This window comes from Eleutherodactylus coqui, chromosome 2 (assembly GCF_035609145.1).
Source record: "Eleutherodactylus coqui strain aEleCoq1 chromosome 2, aEleCoq1.hap1, whole genome shotgun sequence".
Classification (NCBI taxonomy): Eukaryota; Metazoa; Chordata; class Amphibia; order Anura; family Eleutherodactylidae; genus Eleutherodactylus; species Eleutherodactylus coqui.
The window spans coordinates 299,513,058-299,531,388 of record NC_089838.1 but is presented as its reverse complement, the minus strand read 5'-3'; the positions used below and the strand labels follow the sequence as shown (position 1 = coordinate 299,531,388).

General features: G+C 44.8%; 1 protein-coding gene across 2 annotated transcripts in view; it reads left to right on the top strand.

Annotated features, from left to right (window-relative positions):
• Window positions 1-16,615, top strand: part of PPP3CC (protein phosphatase 3 catalytic subunit gamma) — a 67,494-nt gene extending 50,879 nt beyond the window's left edge. For both annotated transcript variants that reach the window (XM_066593456.1, XM_066593458.1), the window contains exons 9-14: window positions 11-136; window positions 3,084-3,161; window positions 5,007-5,088; window positions 9,268-9,365; window positions 12,916-12,948; window positions 14,833-16,615. In XM_066593456.1, the coding sequence (XP_066449553.1) occupies window positions 11-136; window positions 3,084-3,161; window positions 5,007-5,088; window positions 9,268-9,365; window positions 12,916-12,948; window positions 14,833-14,990 (575 nt within the window). In that variant the 3' untranslated portion in view covers window positions 14,991-16,615. The remainder of the gene's footprint in view (window positions 1-10; window positions 137-3,083; window positions 3,162-5,006; window positions 5,089-9,267; window positions 9,366-12,915; window positions 12,949-14,832) is intronic.
• Window positions 16,616-18,331: the final 1,716 nt, after the last annotated feature.

The window sequence follows — 18,331 nt, the reverse complement described above, 5'->3', positions numbered from 1 at the left end:
CTCCTTGCAGCCGCAGTGCTCAAGTATGAAAACAATGTCATGAACATCCGTCAGTTTAATTGCTCTCCACATCCTTACTGGCTGCCAAACTTCATGGATGTCTTCACGTGGTCCCTGCCCTTTGTGGGAGAGAAAGGTAAAATTGCAGATTTGCACAATATCGGAGATGTTTCCTTACTTGGGAGGCTTGTCATGCAAAGGATATTTTGGATTCTCAAAAGGAAATGCAAGTCAGGGGTCCTTCCTGAGTTCAGTGAGCTTAAAGGAACGTCCCTGGAGATGGTGGCTTGGTTCCCACGAGACGTATTCTCTGCGGAAATCTTGTGATTTTGCTGCAGCGAAAAACCGTGAGATTTCTGCCGGGAAAACGCAGCTTCAAAACCCGTGGCACTTAACTGCTGGTTTTGGAGCGGATTGGTAGCATGCTTTTCTGTTGTGGCCGGCTTCTCCATAGAGAGGAGCGTGGCTGCAACATAATTTAAAATAAATAGATATGCGGCGGCCGGGGAATCCGTGCCGCAGCGCCAGCTAATGCCGGCTTTGCCACGACTGATTGGCCGTCCTGTGTGGACAACATTTGTGACCAATCTCGTCCACATGGCTGGCTTATCCTGAGATTAGTGGCCTCAGCGAAATTCCGCACTGAATTTCCACGGCAAATCCGCCCTGTGGGAACCCAGCCTTAAGATCTAATCCAGTATTAAACCCCCAGTGTATCATGCATTCTAAGAACCATAACATTTTTATCTTTCTGGCAGCAAAACTCTTGTCTTGTTTTTGTGGGAAGAGTTGTAGTTTCATTGGTACCATTTTGAGGGACGTGTGACTTTTGGATTGCTTTTTATTACAATTTTTGGGAGGCGATCAAAAAAAAAATAGCAATTCCAGCATTACTTATGAAAATTATTTTTACAGTGTTCACTATTTGAGATAAATAACAAAGATTTTCATAGTTTGGGTCGCTACGAACATGGTTATACCTATTATGTATTGTTTTTTTTTTTTTTATAAATGGTATTTTATTCATTTAAAACAGGATTTTGTGAAGGGAAAAATGTATTTTTTTTCAACAGAATTTTTCTCTCTTTAAATTAAACTTTATTGAACTTTTTTGCGTTATTTTGAAAAAGGGGACTTGAAGATTACTAGCATAGTACACTGCATTACTTATGTATTGCAGTTTACTAAACGTATGATAACAGCCTATTAGACTGTGGGAGGCAGGGCCTAATAGGCTGAGTTACATAGCAGGCATGAAGGTCTTTGCCAGACATCTGTCTGCCATGTGAATCCCATGCGATTGCACTGCAGGGTGCTGATGGGTGACAGATATAGCCCCCTACTCCTGTCATCTGCTTACATGCTGCAGTTGCTATTGATTGTGGCATGTAAGGGGTTAAATTGCTAGGATCTGATGGTTTTCATTCTTGGCTGTTAGAGCAGGAGCCTGGCTGTCAGTTGTCGGCTAAGTTACCACTTTAAAAAGCTGTATGTGCAGGTTTAAAGCCCATTAGTGACCACCGTCAGAAAGTGTATTGGGGGTCACTAAGGACGTATGTTCCTTTTACATGGGACAATCTATTAGGCAAGTGATGCCCGAAAATACGTCACAGGAAAGAGCATCGCTGACAGCGCTGCCAGAATGCAGGCGAAGAGGGTTGGAGATCATCATGTCTACACACCTCCATTCACAGTAAGCAGGGAGTCATTCATAAGGGAACACCTGCTGTTTACACAGAATGAGACATCAATCAGTTATCTGCATGCAGATACTGAACAACGAACGAGAAGCGAAAGACTTCTCCTTCGTTGTTCCGTCGCTGCATGAGTTTACATGTAACGATATAATCATTCCATGTGAACGTAGCATTACACTGACATCAGGACGAATGGAAATGGATCTGCATTGAGAGATCAAGTCAGAAATGAGTGGATACATTTAGTAATGCACAGATATGAGTGGTAGGGGTCATAGGAACAGGTAATATGGCCCTGATGTCAGCAGATGTCATTACCTCCTGTTGTCACTTTCCTGTCCACCAAAGCAGGTGACATTAATTTACAATCACTTCTGCTTCCTAACTGGACAGATTGACTTTCCTGAGATTATACTGCAACGTTTACTAGTCCTTTTACACAACACGAACGTCGGGCTCAAAAGCGTAATCGCTCAGTGAATGGAGGGGGTGCCGGCTGGAGATTGCTTCGCCCACCTGCTGCCTCCATTCGCAGTAAACATGGGCCAATCAACTTTGATCTTTCTGCCTACTGAAACTCAATTACAAACCATGAAATCCATTGCTGGTGTTGGATACGACTGCTGCCTCTGCACCCCCTACAGTTACATCTCGACTGTTCTCTAATATCTTACTTCCTAATTGTCAGTAACTAGATATATGCAGTGATATTTTGTGTAACAGCACTATTTTATCATAAGAATGATTCTGTGGCGGAAACGGTATAGACAAATATAAATGGAGGTACTAAGAAACTGCGGCAGAACTGCACTGTGTGAGCAGATCCTTCCTCTGCAAACTGCACTGTGTGAGCAGATCCTTCCTCTGCAAACTGCTCTGTGTGAGCAGACCCTTCCTCTACAAACTGCACTGTGTGAGCAGACCCTTCCTCTACAAACTGCACTGTGTGAGCAGACCCTTCCTCTACAAACTGCACTGTGTGAGCAGACCCTTCCTCTGCAAACTGCACTGTGTGAGCAGACCCTTCCTCTGCAAACTGTACTGTGTGAGCAGATCCTTCCTCTGCAAACTGCTCTGTGTGAGCAGATCCTTCCTCTGCAAACTGCACTGTGTGAGCAGACCCTTCCTCTGCAAACTGCACTGTGTGAGCAGACCCTTCCTCTACAAACTGCACTGTGTGAGCAGATCCTTCCTCTACAAACTGCACTGTGTGAGCAGACCCTTCCTCTACAAACTGCACTGTGTGAGCAGACCCTTCCTCTACAAACTGCACTGTGTGAGCAGACCCTTCCTTTACAGTCACTAGTAAGAGGCTGCATTACTGAACACCACCAGATAATCACTTTGCTGACAGCGTTGTAATTCTTGCTCTTTTTTTCCCTCCAGTTACAGAAATGCTGGTAAATATTCTCAGTATATGCTCGGACGATGAGCTGATTTCGGATGGAGAGGACTCGCTGGAAAGTAGGATATTTTTTTTTTCTCCTAATTTTGGTGCTTCTTACAGCAAGACTTTTTCCATCTGTTACTTAGTCTCTGGCCAGAACATAAGTAGGATCTATTTGGTCATATTATGATATCAACCTCAAACGATATCTGCAGTCAGGGGCGCAGTAAGGAGGGTTGTTTATGATATGCCAATATAAATGTTGACGTTCTTTCTGCTGTCAGTAGCAGGACACCCACTGAATTAATTTAAAGGGGTTTTAAAAGGAAACAATACTCTTCTCTCTTCATCCCCAGCTGAGCAGCTCCAGCTCCCGGTACGTGTGTTCAGTGGAAGCCAGGTGACAGTCATAGTTTCGCTGCCTCCTGGCATCAGCGCTCACACCCTGGGTGCCATGATGTCAGGAGTTCAGGACAATGACACTGAGGAACTGGCTCCAGTGGTCACCTAACTTCCAGCGGATGTACATACCAGGAAGGCCCCCGGTACTGCTCAGCTGTTCTCCGGGGCACTGACTAGAGGTGAGTTTTGTCTCCTTTTATTATTATATGCCGTGCCCAGCTGTTGAATTTGTATTTTTACAGTGGGACGACTTTTTTTTTTTATCAGATCCATATAAATAACTATACTTTATGCTCCCCTAATGCTGTCCACAAGCATACAGAATTCTATCATAATACTCTATGACTGTGTGAAGGAAAGCAGTGGATTTGGAGCTCTGTACTAGAACAACTGAATTTTAATCCCTTTTAAAGGATATTAGAACTATTTAGATGAAATAGAATTAAATACAGATACGTACTCTATTAACTCCACGATCCCCAATGACCAGGAGTATTATGCATTAACCAGAGTTACCAGTCATCTGTAAAATCCTGGAGCGTCCACTGAATGTATATTTGGAGGGGTCTCCCCAATCAGTACCAACACTTGGAAACCCCACTTTAAAATTTTAGTTTTGATCTTATGTAGAGATGAGCGAACCTACTCGGCCACACCACTTTTTCGCCCGAGCGCCGCGATTTTCGAGTACTTCCGTACTCGTGCGAAAAGATTAGGGGGGTGCCGTGGGTGAGTGGGGGGGAGAGGGAGAGAGAGAGGGCTCCCCCCTGTTCCCCGCTGCTACCCCCCTCTCCGCCACGCCGCCCCCCCGAATCTTTTCACCCGAGTACGGAAGTACTCGAAAATCGCGGTGCTCGATCGAGTAATTACTCGAAACGAGTACGCTCACTCATCTCTAGTCTTATGTAATGATGCATAACACCAAGGGCTAAAGAAGGAGAGAGGAGGGAACCCGTGACCCCCAAGGCTTCCTTTTTAATCATTAATATTATTGTGCCCATGGAGGCGGACAGCTCGGCACGGGATCATACTGCCAACCAAGAACTGAGGTGCTGGGGCCTTGGACTTGCATAGGCGGTGCATTCACTGATTTAGTGCAGATCCACAAAAGATTTCACCCCTTCAATGTTTGAATTCATGTGTAAGAGTAAAATCTGTAACAAAATTCACACCAAGTCAGTTACGTGTGAACGCACTCTTATGGTAGGCGCACCTTTCATAACACACAGGTCCTTATTTAATATTATATTACAACTTCCCACACAGATAATTGACTTTACAGACATATTACAATATAGCCGATGCAGGTTGTACCAAATATGGCTGTCTGAAACAAACAAGAATAGGATATTTGTAGGGTTATTCCAGCAATGAACCTTTCATGATTGGTGGAGGTCCAGTACATGATGCCCCCACTAGGTCTAGAATAAGCTGGTATAAGTAATGCAGTTAGTAAATGCAGTTTTTTTATCTGTTCTGTTTCCATGTAATTTCCAAATGTTCCTTCCATTTCTTTCAAGGTGGAGCTTCTGTGCGTAAAGAGATCATTCGGAACAAGATCCGAGCAATTGGGAAGATGGCCCGTGTTTTCTCAGTACTCAGGTGAATTGCTTATACTTATCACACTTAGGCCACTCTCTCACAGGCGTTCAGTTAAAAACTGCTCGGAATCTCGGCATTTTACCGCTATTTCGAGCTGTGTTTTTGACTGCATGTCACAGCGTGTGACAGCACTTTTTAACGAACCCCATCATTGTGATTGAACACCAACACACTGGAAAATAGAATTGACAGCACTCGAAAGTCGCGCATTCAAGCACAGGTCTGAGAAGCCCTATTAAAATCAATGGGAGAGTTTTACTGCGGTTAGCGCGGTACTAATCATGGTAAAAAGCGGTGTGTGTCAGAGTGGCCTTAAACTTACCTGTTGGTACAGATGTAACAAAGTTTAACTTGACTATTCTACAACAAGTTATCTTCTCCTAGTGGGTCATTCCGTGTCAGTTCAACCAACGCTCCCGGTCGACCATCTCAGATTTCAATGAAACTTTGCACAAAGATAGACCCTGACCCTAAAGTAAGATAGCCAGAATATTAGGCTTCAAAGTGCTTTGGTTCACGAGCTACAGGTCTTAATCTAGGGGGTTGTCATGTGATTACAGCGCGCAACCTGAAAAAAGTGGCGATTTCAATCCATTGCCAAGCCAGTTCTAATGACTCTAGAGCAATGAAACTTCACACACTAGGAGAACTTTTGGTGCTGAATCCAGCTAAGCTCCTCAGACTGCCACTCTTATCATCATTCTGCCACCATTGCATGTCAAAGTAGCTGAAAAATTCTATCGCGCAAAGTAAAATTCATATTTTAAGCAGTAATAACACATAATCAATGCAATCCAACTCAGCTATGAATTTATCAATGTGTACTCCATAGAAATGTTTCTCATTATTCCCATTATGGACCCAAAAGGATGCATAGCTCTTAAGATACAATGAGTCAAAAATGGCAAAAAACACTTTTTTGCTAATTTTTCCCTTTTTCAAAGGCGAAAATCGGAATGCACTCCATTTTTATTTTTTTTCATTTTTGTTCTATTTGGAAGAGAATTTTTTGCTCTACAAGATTCGATGTTTTTCATTTTGTTCCCAGACCTTCTAGATGGGAAAATATCAATGCCTGTGAAGGTCCTATGCCCTCGCGGAGGTCAAATAATAAAATAAGTGTAAGTTTTGCATGGATGTATAATTAGTTTAGAAATCATGAGAAGGTAAATTATTTTTGGAATGAGACAACTTTTTGTGCTCAAGAAACTTATGTGATCAAAAATTGCATGGCGAGTTCAGGTGAGCCACAAGCTTTGGCCTAAGATGGTCAGAATATCATTGAGTGTTGCATAATGATTGTGGTATATTACAGTGATCACTGGGCTTATTTAGCACTCTATCCATATTGGATACTAAGATTATCTAAGGCTAGCATTTGTGTAATAAATAACTAGTTATGTGATCAAAAATTGCATGGCGAGTTCAGAACTAGTTATTTATTACACAAATGCTAGCCTTAGATAATCTTAGTATCTAATATGGATAGAGTGCTAAATAAGCCCTGTGATCACTGTAATATACCACAATCATTATGCAACACTCAATGATATTCTGACCATCTTAGGCCAAAGCTTGCGGCTCACCTGAACTCGCCATGCAATTTTTGATCACATAACTAGTTATTTATTACACAAATGCTAGCCTTAGATAATCTTAGTATCCAATATGGATAGAGTGCTAAATAAGCCCAGTGATCACTGTAATATACCACAATCATTATGCAACACTCAATGATATTCTGACCATCTTAGGCCAAAGCTTGTGGCTCACCTGAACTCGCCATGCAATTTTTGATCACATACGTTTCTTGAGCACAAAAAGTTGTCTCATTCCAAAAATAATTTACCTTCTCATGATTTCTAAACTAATTATACATCCATGCAAAACTTACACTTATTTTATTATTTGACCTCCGCGAGTGCATCGGACCTTCACAGGCATTGATATTTTCCCATCTAGAAGGTCTGGGAACAAAATGAAAAACATCGAATCTTGTAGAGCAAAAAATTCTCTTCCAAATAGAACAAAAATGAAAAAAAATAAAAATGGAGTACATTCCGATTTTCGCCTTTGAAAAAGGGAAAAATTAGCAAAAAACTGTTTTTTGCCATTTTTGACTCATTGTATCTTAAGAGCTATGCATCCTTTTGGGTCCATAATGGGAATAATGAGAACCATTTCTATGGAGTACACATTGATAAATTCATAGCTGAGTTGCATTGCATTGATTAGGAGTTATTACTGCTTAAAATATGAATTTTATTTTGCGCGATAGAATTTTTCAGCTACTTTGACATGCAATGGTGGCAGAATGATGATAAGAGTGGCAGTCTGAGGAGCTTAGCTGGATTCAGCACCAAAAGTTCTCCTAGTGTGTGAAGTTTCATTGCTCTAGAGTCATTGGAACTGGCTTGGCAATGGATTGAAATCGCCACTTTTTTCAGGTTGCGCGCTGTAATCACATGACAACCCCCTAGATTAAGACCTGTAGCTCGTGAACCAAAGCACTTTGAAGCCTAATTTTCTGGCTATCTTACTTTAGGGTCAGGGTCTATCTTTGTGCAAAGTTTCATTGAAATCTGAGATGGTCGACCGGGAGCGTTGGTTGAACTGACACGGAATGACCCTAGTAGTTATTTTGGGACCTTTACTCTTGATGACCTATCCTCAGGATATAGCGGCAGATAGCAAATTGACTGATGAAGGTGCAACTTTTCAAGTACTGACAATTAAAAAGTCGGACGTGTTTCTGATTTAAAGTTCACTTTTTTTTTCAACTTGCTTTATTGAAAATTAAGTAGCATAAGGAACATACAGTCATAGAGAGGTGCAGAACATAAATAGTACACATCACTGTATAATTAGATTGGTAGGGAGGTTAAGATTAATGCGCCCCGCCACTGAGAGCGGCAGGGAGCTCCATATTTTTAACTTAGACTTGAATAGATCTATTAGGGGGTATACATTTAGCTCTAGAGACCTTTCCACATCATTGGTTATCTGTAACCCCAGGTATTTAAAGTGATTCGAGATCCGGAGGCCGCAGAGTGAGTCGATATCTCCCAAACGACTTCCCCCAGAAACAGGCATCAGGGCTGATTTAGTCCAGTTGATTTGAAGGCCCGAAAAATCACCAAATATATTAATGAGATTTATCACATGCGGGAGGGTTGCCTCAGGGTCCACCAAGAAAAGCAAGAGATCGTCGGCATATAAAGCCACCCTATCTTCCCTATTCCCTATTGCGACACCCCTGTATAGCAGGGTTTCTCGTAGCATCATAGCTAGCGGTTCAGTGGCCAGAGCAAATAGTATGGGGGATAGGGGACACCCCTGTCTAGTTCCTCTATGTAATTAGAAATAGGGAGAGCATGACCCATTAATGGAAATAGCTGCTGGGGGGGATTTGTACAGGAGAGTTATCCAACGAATGAAGGTCTCACCGAAACCGAATCTCTGTAAAAACCTGAAAAAGAAAGGGCCATTCAATTGAATCGAATGCCTTTGCCGCATCTAAGGAGGCCAAGGCCCAGTCCTCTCCACCGGCCGCCCCCACCTGCCTCACCAAAGTTCACCATTTTTAATAGAAATGAAAAAAGAAAACATAAAACTACATGTTTCAACCGCAGAATGAGGTCTTCCCCAGGATAGGTCTTCAGTAGTTGATCATGGGGAGGATGTCTACCAGTAGCCTGCTAATCAGCTGATCTTCTGACCTGCTGTCAGTGCAGTTTACCGTATGTCGTCATCGGTGGTAAGAGCTGGGAGTGTAATAAACTGCTTGAATCCCATTCCAGTCAATGGAAGCGATGCCTCCTTTTACACTTCTGGGTCCACATTGCAGTAAGAGCCAGAAGTGTAATAGCAGGCATCGCTCTCATTGATTTCACTGAAAGTGAAGTCGTCTACTACACTTCCAGCCATGACCACCGATGACTATGTCTAGACCGCTGCACTGACAGCAGGCCAGATGATCAGTGGGTCTGTGGGGATCCCAGGCAGTAGACCCCTGCCGATCAGCAAAAGGCACATAACACTGCACAGAAAGTTATCATAACACATTAAAAGTCATGCTAAACTATCTACAACTTTAGATTGGTGCAGTAGACGTGCAGGGGATGGGATGGGATACTTTGTACTTGTATTACATCCTGATCTGTGATATTTCATCCTCAGGGAGGAAAGTGAGAGTGTGCTGACGCTAAAGGGCCTGACACCCACCGGAACACTTCCCCAGGGAGTACTGTCTGGAGGGAGACAGACTCTGCAGAGCGGTAACTTTTGCTATTGTCTTGTCATCGTTGTTAGCCGTTTAGTCGTTTGCGACCCTAAAGGCTGCCTCCCTCCATGTTTTACAATTTTGCACTGCTTCTTTTAGTTGGGTGATACCCATGCCAGTATCAGCTTTGACAGTATCGGCCATCATGTCCTTTGGCCAGGTCTTCTACCACTGATCTGTCCAAGCGTTATAGATTTCTCTAGTGACTCTGCTCACATTACATGGCCAAAGTCCGTGAGTCTGAGTCCGGTCATCTTGCCCTCCAATGATATATCGGGTCTTATACAATTCAGAACTTCTCTGTTTGTTACTCTTTCTGTCCAGGATATACACAGCAGCTTTTATTGTCTTATACTGTTTGTAAATGGGCCAGTATTGTAATCCTTTTGTGAGGCACACAGAGGGATACTACGGCCCCCTATGAGTCCTAACTATGTGTACTGAGATTATTCTCTAACGCCAGGGTATATTTTACTTATACCGGAGGTTCATTCGCCAGTCTAAATAAGCTGCATTGGAAGCCTTGTGCCAGTTCCGAGCTGGCATAGGTTCTACTATAATGTACGCTAATGTCTGGTATACATTTTAGTAAATGGGCGGGCTGTGCTTGGTCCTGCCACCTAGCGCCAGGTCTCAACTACTTTTTGAAAGTATGGTGGGGTTGGCTTAAAAACTCTAAAGGTCACAATTTTGGATTGTGCATCAATTGCCACACTTGTATGCCTTCTGGTGTACAAAAAAGAATAGATATGCCCCATTGTATTTCAGTGGTAGATTCTCCTCTGCTAATTCTGTATTTTTGACGTATCGTCTGCAGTAGTGCAATTTCAATTAATTACTTATAGAGAGAGAGGTAGAAGGAAGCGGCAGCATCCAGGAGCTGGGTTTACACGGGGCGAATGTCGGGCAAATGATGCCCTACACTCATCCTTGTGTGTCCTCGCTCCCGTGCTCTTGCACGGAAGCTAGTAGTCCTGCCTCGCTCACAGAGCGGCCAGCAGGGGCGCGGGGCAGTGCAGAAGATTTCTCTCCTCTCGCTCCCCTGCCCCTCTGCATTGACTTATTACAGCGGACGTTCAGTAATGAGCGGTTGCTATTTACACTCTTGAGCGATCAGCTCATCGTCCATCATTTATGCAGCATAACCTCCTGGACGATGAGCTGATTGCTCAGTGTAAATAGCAGCCGTTCAGTAATGAACGGCCGCTATGTTATGTCAATGGAGAGGGGCGAGGAAGAGCGAAGAGAGAAATCTCCTGCAGCCTCCCCACTGAGAGCTAATAATACTAGCTACCGTGCATCAGAATGGGAGCGAGTATGTGCGGGGACGAGTGACGCTCGTCCCGTGTAAAAGGGCCTTAATGAAGAAAAGTCCTGAAGTTTATACATCAATTACTTCCAGCAACATTTCACCTACTTTTTAACTTTTGGATGTGTCAATTAAAAAGAGGAAACCCCTGAACTTGTTTATTGAGTTTCCCAGTAAAGTTTTATATATGATAGGTGGCATTTAACCTTTGGGTCCACACTGTTACAGAGAATGAGGGACCCCAGGTTCCCTTATTGAACTGTAAAGTTGGTTTTGTGGCTTTCCGGCCACTTTCCATAGAAGTAAATATTATTTGATAAGTTTTCACATCCTTTGATTTTATGATAAAAGAAGGCGTTTTGCTTCCTGACAAGTACCATGAAGTTTGTTCTGTATTGGATTATATATTACCATCGGAAGCAGCCTAACGCTCATATCCATTCCAGCTTTCCCCTTCATTAAGAATATAAATATATTCATTTCTATGGATTGTGGCAGTGAAGGTGCAGTCTAGTCCTTGAGATCCCCTCCCTGCTTATCATACTGTTATGATCAATGTAATTAAAGGGGTCGACTGGGACTTTTGCTATTCAGTACCTATCCTCAGAATAGATCATCAATAGTTGATTGATGGGGTCCGCTGCTCATGAATCTCGCTGATCAACTATTGATGGGCCTGCTGTTAGTGCGGACAACACTGGAAACAGGTAGAGCTGTCAATATTGCAGCAGCCCAGTTTGCTCCTGCAGGTATAGTTCTCATTGAATTCATTGGGAACTATACCTGCAGTACTACACCAGGCCACTGCAAAATGGACAACACTATCTACTTCCAGTGCTGTCTGTAATGGTAGCAGGCCTGTCAATAGTTAATCAGCGTGGATCCTAGGCGGTGGACCTCCCCTCCCGATGGATGACCTGTCCTGACGATTGGTCAATAGTAAAAGTCCAGGAGAACCCCTTTAACTGGTCATAAAAGTAGAAAAAAAGTATGAATATGAAACCTCCCCTTTAAAGTAATGTTGAGCTTTAAAGGGAATGATTTTTATCATTCAGTTCTGCCAACATGCTTTTACGGTAGTCATTAAGTGGCCTTATTCATAATTCGTGTTTTTTTTTTTTAACGTCATCTAAAGGCTCATTCACATGTATTGTCACTGCGTATTATGCACATGTATTTCCCATGTATAGCGCGGTGAATGGAGGCAATGAAAGTTAATAGACTTTCATTCTTCCATTCACACCTGTATTGATATGCAGGAGAAGTAAATCGCGGCATGCTCTATTTCTCCGTGTATCATACGCAGTCCTTGTCTTTTCAGAGCGGGGAATTTGTATAAAAAATAAAATCACACTGTGCATGTTCGTGACGCCAGATTCCCAGGCATGTGCAGTGCTAATCGCAGCCCTTTCATGGTCTCTGCCGGCAGAGTGTATGGGCTGTAATGCGTACAACGCTGCACGAGACTCACAGCGTTGTACACACATGCCTCTGTGAACGAGACCTAAAAATTGATTCCCTTCGGTAATTTCAGCACTGGAACAAGCCGCTCCACACACATCCCCTCGTACAATGCTGGAAAGGACTCTTCCTGGATAGGTATTTCTGAGGAGCTCCTGCATAGCGGTGTCTTCTGAGTACTATATAGGACATCTGTGCTATAATAAAGCTATATGAGGACATTAGACATGCTTGGCACAGTAAACACATCCGTGTTAATGCTTGATCTAGAGGAAGGTGGGGGGGGGGCTTCCATGTGTCTCGTATAATCCTTATATGAGAGAAATGATGCGAGGAATGCTCTTCTTCATCCTCTTGCCGCTCACAAGTCTGCGCAGGTAGCCGTCCGGGTACAATGTTACGTTGTGCTGGAGGATGCCATAATAATGAGTTCTGTATTCTTGGAGAATGAACTGGAATAACCCCGTCAGGACCAGCACAAGGAATTCCCGGGGTTTCTTCTTTCTGCACGTCCCTCTAGCAGAGCTCAGATTCCTTAAAGGGAACCTGTCATCGCCTTTGATCCCTGTAAACTAATGTTATGGGGCTCCGAGGTGATGGAGCTGTGTTTCGTATTCACATGATGCCCCTTTCCAGGAATGTATCCCCAGAAAGTTGGGACACGGCGTGACTCAGGTTAGCAGGCCCTGTGTGCGAGCGCTCCTGATCATTTGCATAGGACGGGTAATTGATGGATACACATCTGATGCCTTGTCTCTCTTTATCTCTCATACAGCTACAGAAGAAGCGGTTGAGGCACAAGAAGAAGGTAAAGTACAAGCTTGCCCGTAGCAGCAGTTATCCAATCTCACACTAGAGGGTGCAGACTGATAGGAAATGACAGCACAATAGAACACTATTACATCAGTTAGTTTACCCTTTGGACCTGAAAATAAGCAGAAGCCATTAGTGGAGAGTCCTGTCTTACACTTATATGGGATTTTTGCATTGCATTAAAATATTTAATGAATACACTAAAATTAAAGGGGTCGTCCAGTTACAAAGCAGTCCAATTGGAGTCCAATGGATTAAAACATTTAAATAAACGGTGCTTACCCATCCTCAGCCCTGGTGATCCAGCGCTGCAGAACTGTGATTCTCCCGGTCTCTGTTAACTATGGAAGTCAAGGGACCATTGCCTGCCAATCAGAGGCGGCAGCATCAATGTTCGGAGCTCCTGGCTTAATGGCGTCAAGGATGTGATGCCAGGGAAACAGGCGGTGACGCTGCGGCCTTTAATTGGCTGGCAGCAGTCAGGTGACTTCCGCTGTCAAGAGAGATCAAGAGAATTATTGGGCTACATTGCTTGATGGCCAGGGCGGAGGACGGGTAAGTACCATCTATTTCAATGTTTTAGTCTTTTGGACTCCAATTTTAAACAGTAAATTGTAATCAGACGGCCTCTTTAAACTTTTGAATGCCAAGTCTGTGCAGCATTGTCAGCCAGAGTCTAGGAGTGCTGTCAGCATTGAAATGGGATGTAATGGGGAAAAAAATGCTATTGCGCCATTTTTCTTAGGGTTTCGTTTTTATAGCATTTATGGTGTAGTAAAAATGACTTGTTAGAGGGGTTGTCCGGTTAACAGACATATTCCCTCGATGGCTCCGAATGTGGTAAAATAATAAAAAGGGCAATACTTGCCCCTCCTCTGCCGCAGGGATCCAGTGGTGTAGTCCAGCTGTGGTCTCAGTATTTGCTGTTGCTGAGATGTCATCAGAAGTCATCTGATCAAATCATCACATGTTCAAGTCACCTAGTGGAACGCTTAAAAAATAATAATTTAAGAATATGTTTCAGAAAAATTTTTGAAGTATTAAAAAAACTATATATATAATTTTTTTTTTTTTACTACTTCAACATTTTTTCTGAAACATATTTTTAAATTATTATTTTTTTAATCGTTCCACTAGGTGACTTGAACATGTGATTATTTGATCACTTATGCAGTAAGCTGTAATACCTGAGTATTGCAGTATATTGTACTTTTTGTGTTATCCTACTATGCCTAATAGGCATAAGTATATGGGAGCTCTCATTAGCCACCATAATGCTAGGGCAACTCATCGGCTCCCTCCAATCAGTTCACAGGGCAGAGAGCTGATTGGGCGCATCAAAGTGTTAAACTGCCGCAAGTAAACTGAAGCTGTTGCTATAACTGATGAGATTCAGCTGTTTAACCCTTTCCAATCCACTGTCTGACGTCTGAAGACATTATATTTTAAGGCTGTACAGCTCTGATGTTAGAAGACGTCCGTCGGGGTTCTCTTACTGTATATTGCCAGCCTCTCCGCTGTTGGAGCCTATCCAATGCGTCACCTCATGCAGTACTGGCTTTAGCCAGCAGATAGCGCCGTTGTATAATGGCAGAAAAAGAGTAAGCCCCCTAGGAAAACCAGGATACAAACTGGATTGGAAAGAGTTAATGCAGTGGTGTTGGGGTAATTGATGGATGACAACTAGTATAGCACCATCGCACCATGTCTTCACCCGCTTTTGCAGATAAAGTGATACCTGTCACAGCTAGATGACAGTCTGTGCAGCGTCGACCACGTTCAACGTGCTTAATTGTCATTATCATTGGTTGATAACGTATAAACAGCTGAACAGGTTTTCGATCATTCTTGTACTAATCGTCATATGTTCTCCCTACAGCCGTCAAAGGCTTCTCTCCCCAACACAAGATCCGCAGCTTTGAAGAAGCCAGGGGCTTAGATCGAATCAACGAGCGTATGCCACCTCGCCGTCCCACCTCCCCCCAAGACATCAATCTGAACTCCGCCGACAAGAACAGTAACAGGAGCCAGCAGTGACACTGCCGCCAGCATCACGTTCATCTACCACCTCCACCAACACATGCTCGAGGGCAGGACTCTCAAACCAGGCAAACATAACCCGCGTATACACTGTTGTATACCTGGGACCCATACACATACATTACATCCATGCTGCTCTACCTAAATACAGAAAAGTACCATAATCATGTACACAAGTGCTAATATTCACCAGTCCTCCTCCAGGTATGTATATGAATATAGGGTCCAGACATAAACCATGACTATAACACTCCCGATACATACACACCCATACATATATATATATACTGTACACATATGGACTGATCTATACACACAATTTGCGAGCATACACACGCTGAGCTGGTCCGTCCTCCAGTTTGTATCCTCTTTGTAAATGTTATTTGCGTTCTATATATATATATTTATACATGTGTAATATAAATACCCTGTTTTTTAACGTAGGGTCCGTCTAGCGGCAGCAGCTGCAGTATTGTACCATATTACCAGGGCCAGTTTGCAGCGCTCCCATCCTGCAGAGCCACCTGCATTGCACCCAGGTACAGACTAAATCTCCTTGTATAATAGTGGGCACACCGCTTCATGGATCAGGTGTAAATCATGGCTGCTTGTTTTATCCGAGAAGTTGGGGATGTATCTCGCACACGATGCAAGGACGTCACCGAACACTCCTGATAAATGCACAGCCTGATTTTTGCTCTAGTTCTGCCAATGAAGCGTATTAAGCCATCCACCCTCAGAGGTCGCAGAGCGTAGCATGGCATGTCCAAGACATCAAATGCATGATCACTGCACACACAACCATGGAAACAACTTACGGGGTGCACTCGTACACTGCACTGAACACATGAAACAAACGGCTCTCCTCTGAGCGCTCTGTCATGGGTGACTCTGCACTGCCGTGGGTGGCTCTGCACACGTAGATTGCGCTGTGGTGGTTGCTCTGCGGTGTGTTGCTGCTCTCTCAAGCACTAATAATCCTATATGAGAGAGATCACTTATTTTGGGGTTTATTTTTGAGGGGTTGCTGCCCCTGAACACTCGATCACTTGTCCATCTCCCCACCACCCCAGGGCACATCCATTATATTAAGGGAGTGCATTTAGGGCTATCTTACATAGGAAACCTTTGTTCCACAAGGGCTTGAGGTGACACAAAGTTGTATCTTTAATGTGGCACTCAGATACTGGGTTCCCTATTGACCAGGGACTCGTACTGCCATTGCAATAAGGCACTCAGGAGTTGGGTTACCTTCAGACAATCTCATCTTTCAGCACATCTCCTGCAGGGTCTTTAAAAGCACCATGGAAGAGCCACATTTATAGGCTGCCTGTGTCCTCTGGTGCCTCTATTGATGAATAGCACAATTAACTCTTTCACTGCTCCCATCTTTGAGTTTGATTTCGATGGCCCACTAGGAGGGAATCGGGAGATATGCTTGTTTCTCTGCGCCCTCTCTTCTTTCTTTCTTCCTTTCTTTCTTCTTTTCATTGAGTCTATGATTTGCTGAGTTGTCTTGTATTAAAAAGGAGGAAATGTTTTTAAAAAGGTGAATAATTTTTTTTCCACAAGAGGTTGGGAGAAAAAAATGTTCGGATTAAACTGCAAAATAGTTAAATAAAGAGTGATGTGTTTTTCCTTCCTACTAGTGGCGATAAGTTGGAGGCAAGAGTGGATGTTATGGCGTTGGGAGGCGAGTGTGGACGTCGTGGCGTTGGGAGGCGAGTGTGGACGTCGTGGCGCTGGGAGGAGAGTGTGGACGTCGTGGCGCTGGGAGGAGAGTGTGGACGTCGTGGCGCTGGGAGGCGAGTGTGGACGTCGTGGCGTTGGGAGGCGAGTGTGGACGTCGTGGCGTTGGGAGGCGAGTGTGGACGTCGTGGCGTTGGGAGGCGAGTGTGGACGTCGTGGCGCTGGGAGGCGAGTGTGGACGTCGTGGCGCTGGGAGGCGAGTGTGGACGTCGTGGCGCTGGGAGGCGAGTGTGGACGTCGTGGCGCTGGGAGGCGAGTGTGGACGTCGTGGCGCTGGGAGGCGAGTGTGGACGTCGTGGCGCTGGGAGGCGAGTGTGGACGTCGTGGCGCTGGGAGGCGAGTGTGGACGTCGTGGCGCTGGGAGGCGAGTGTGGACGTCGTGGCGCTGGGAGGCGAGTGTGGACGTCGTGGCGCTGGGAGGCGAGTGTGGACGTCGTGGCGCTGGGAGGCGAGTGTGGACGTCGTGGCGCTGGGAGGCGAGTGTGGACGTCGTGGCGCTGGGAGGCGAGTGTGGACGTCGTGGCGCTGGGAGGCGAGTGTGGACGTCGTGGCGCTGGGAGGCGAGTGTGGACGTCGTGGCGCTGGGAGGCGAGTGTGGACGTCGTGGCGCTGGGAGGCGAGTGTGGACGTCGTGGCGCTGGGAGGCGAGTGTGGACGTCGTGGCGCTGGGAGGCGAGTGTGGACGTCGTGGCGCTGGGAGGCGAGTGTGGACGTCGTGGCGCTGGGAGGCGAGTGTGGACGTCGTGGCGCTGGGCGGCGAGTGTGGACGGCTGTGGCGCTGGGCGGCGAGTGTGGACGGCTGTGGCGCTGGGCGGCGAGTGTGGACGGCTGTGGCGCTGGGCGGCGAGTGTGGACGGCTGTGGCGCTGGGCGGCGAGTGTGGACGGCTGTGGCGCTGGGCGGCGAGTGTGGACGGCTGTGGCGTTGGGCGGCGAGTGTGGACGGCTGTGGCAGCATAGCTGCAAGATCAGATACATGCTCTCTGAACCACCTACTTCTATTGTTGCACAATAGGGTTTTTTCCTGCAGTCTTGATAATTAAGCATATTCAATAATAATTATTGGGCTTTGACTAGGATCAGTCTCCTTACCCCTCTGGCAGCTGATAATATAGTTCCTTCTTAGTTCCCCTATGGAAGGAGCCTTCTCAGCTATACTCCATGTACTGCACAAGCCGCATTAGGTGGACGTGCATATTACTATACACTGTGAACACCAGGTGGCGCTGTACTATGTGCATAAATGTCAGAACTCCTCACTGGATTGTTTCTATGCAATGAACATGATATTTTATGGGAGGACAAATCCTTTAAAGACAGAATTTCACTTTAATGTGATAAATATGTAGTTGGAGGTTAAAAGTGCAGCCTATTAAAGGAATACAAAGTGACTTTCTGAGAAACCAGTTGATGTGCTGCACAAAGGCCCAGCCATAATTACTTCTCTAGGCGGTTAGCACATACTGCAATAACCTCATTACTAACAGCAGGAAACAAAGCGCAGCAGCGATGCTGAGTATACTCATTACTAATAATATCACTTACAGGATTGCAAAAGGACCTCGTCTTACCAGTTCATGTAATGTAGGTC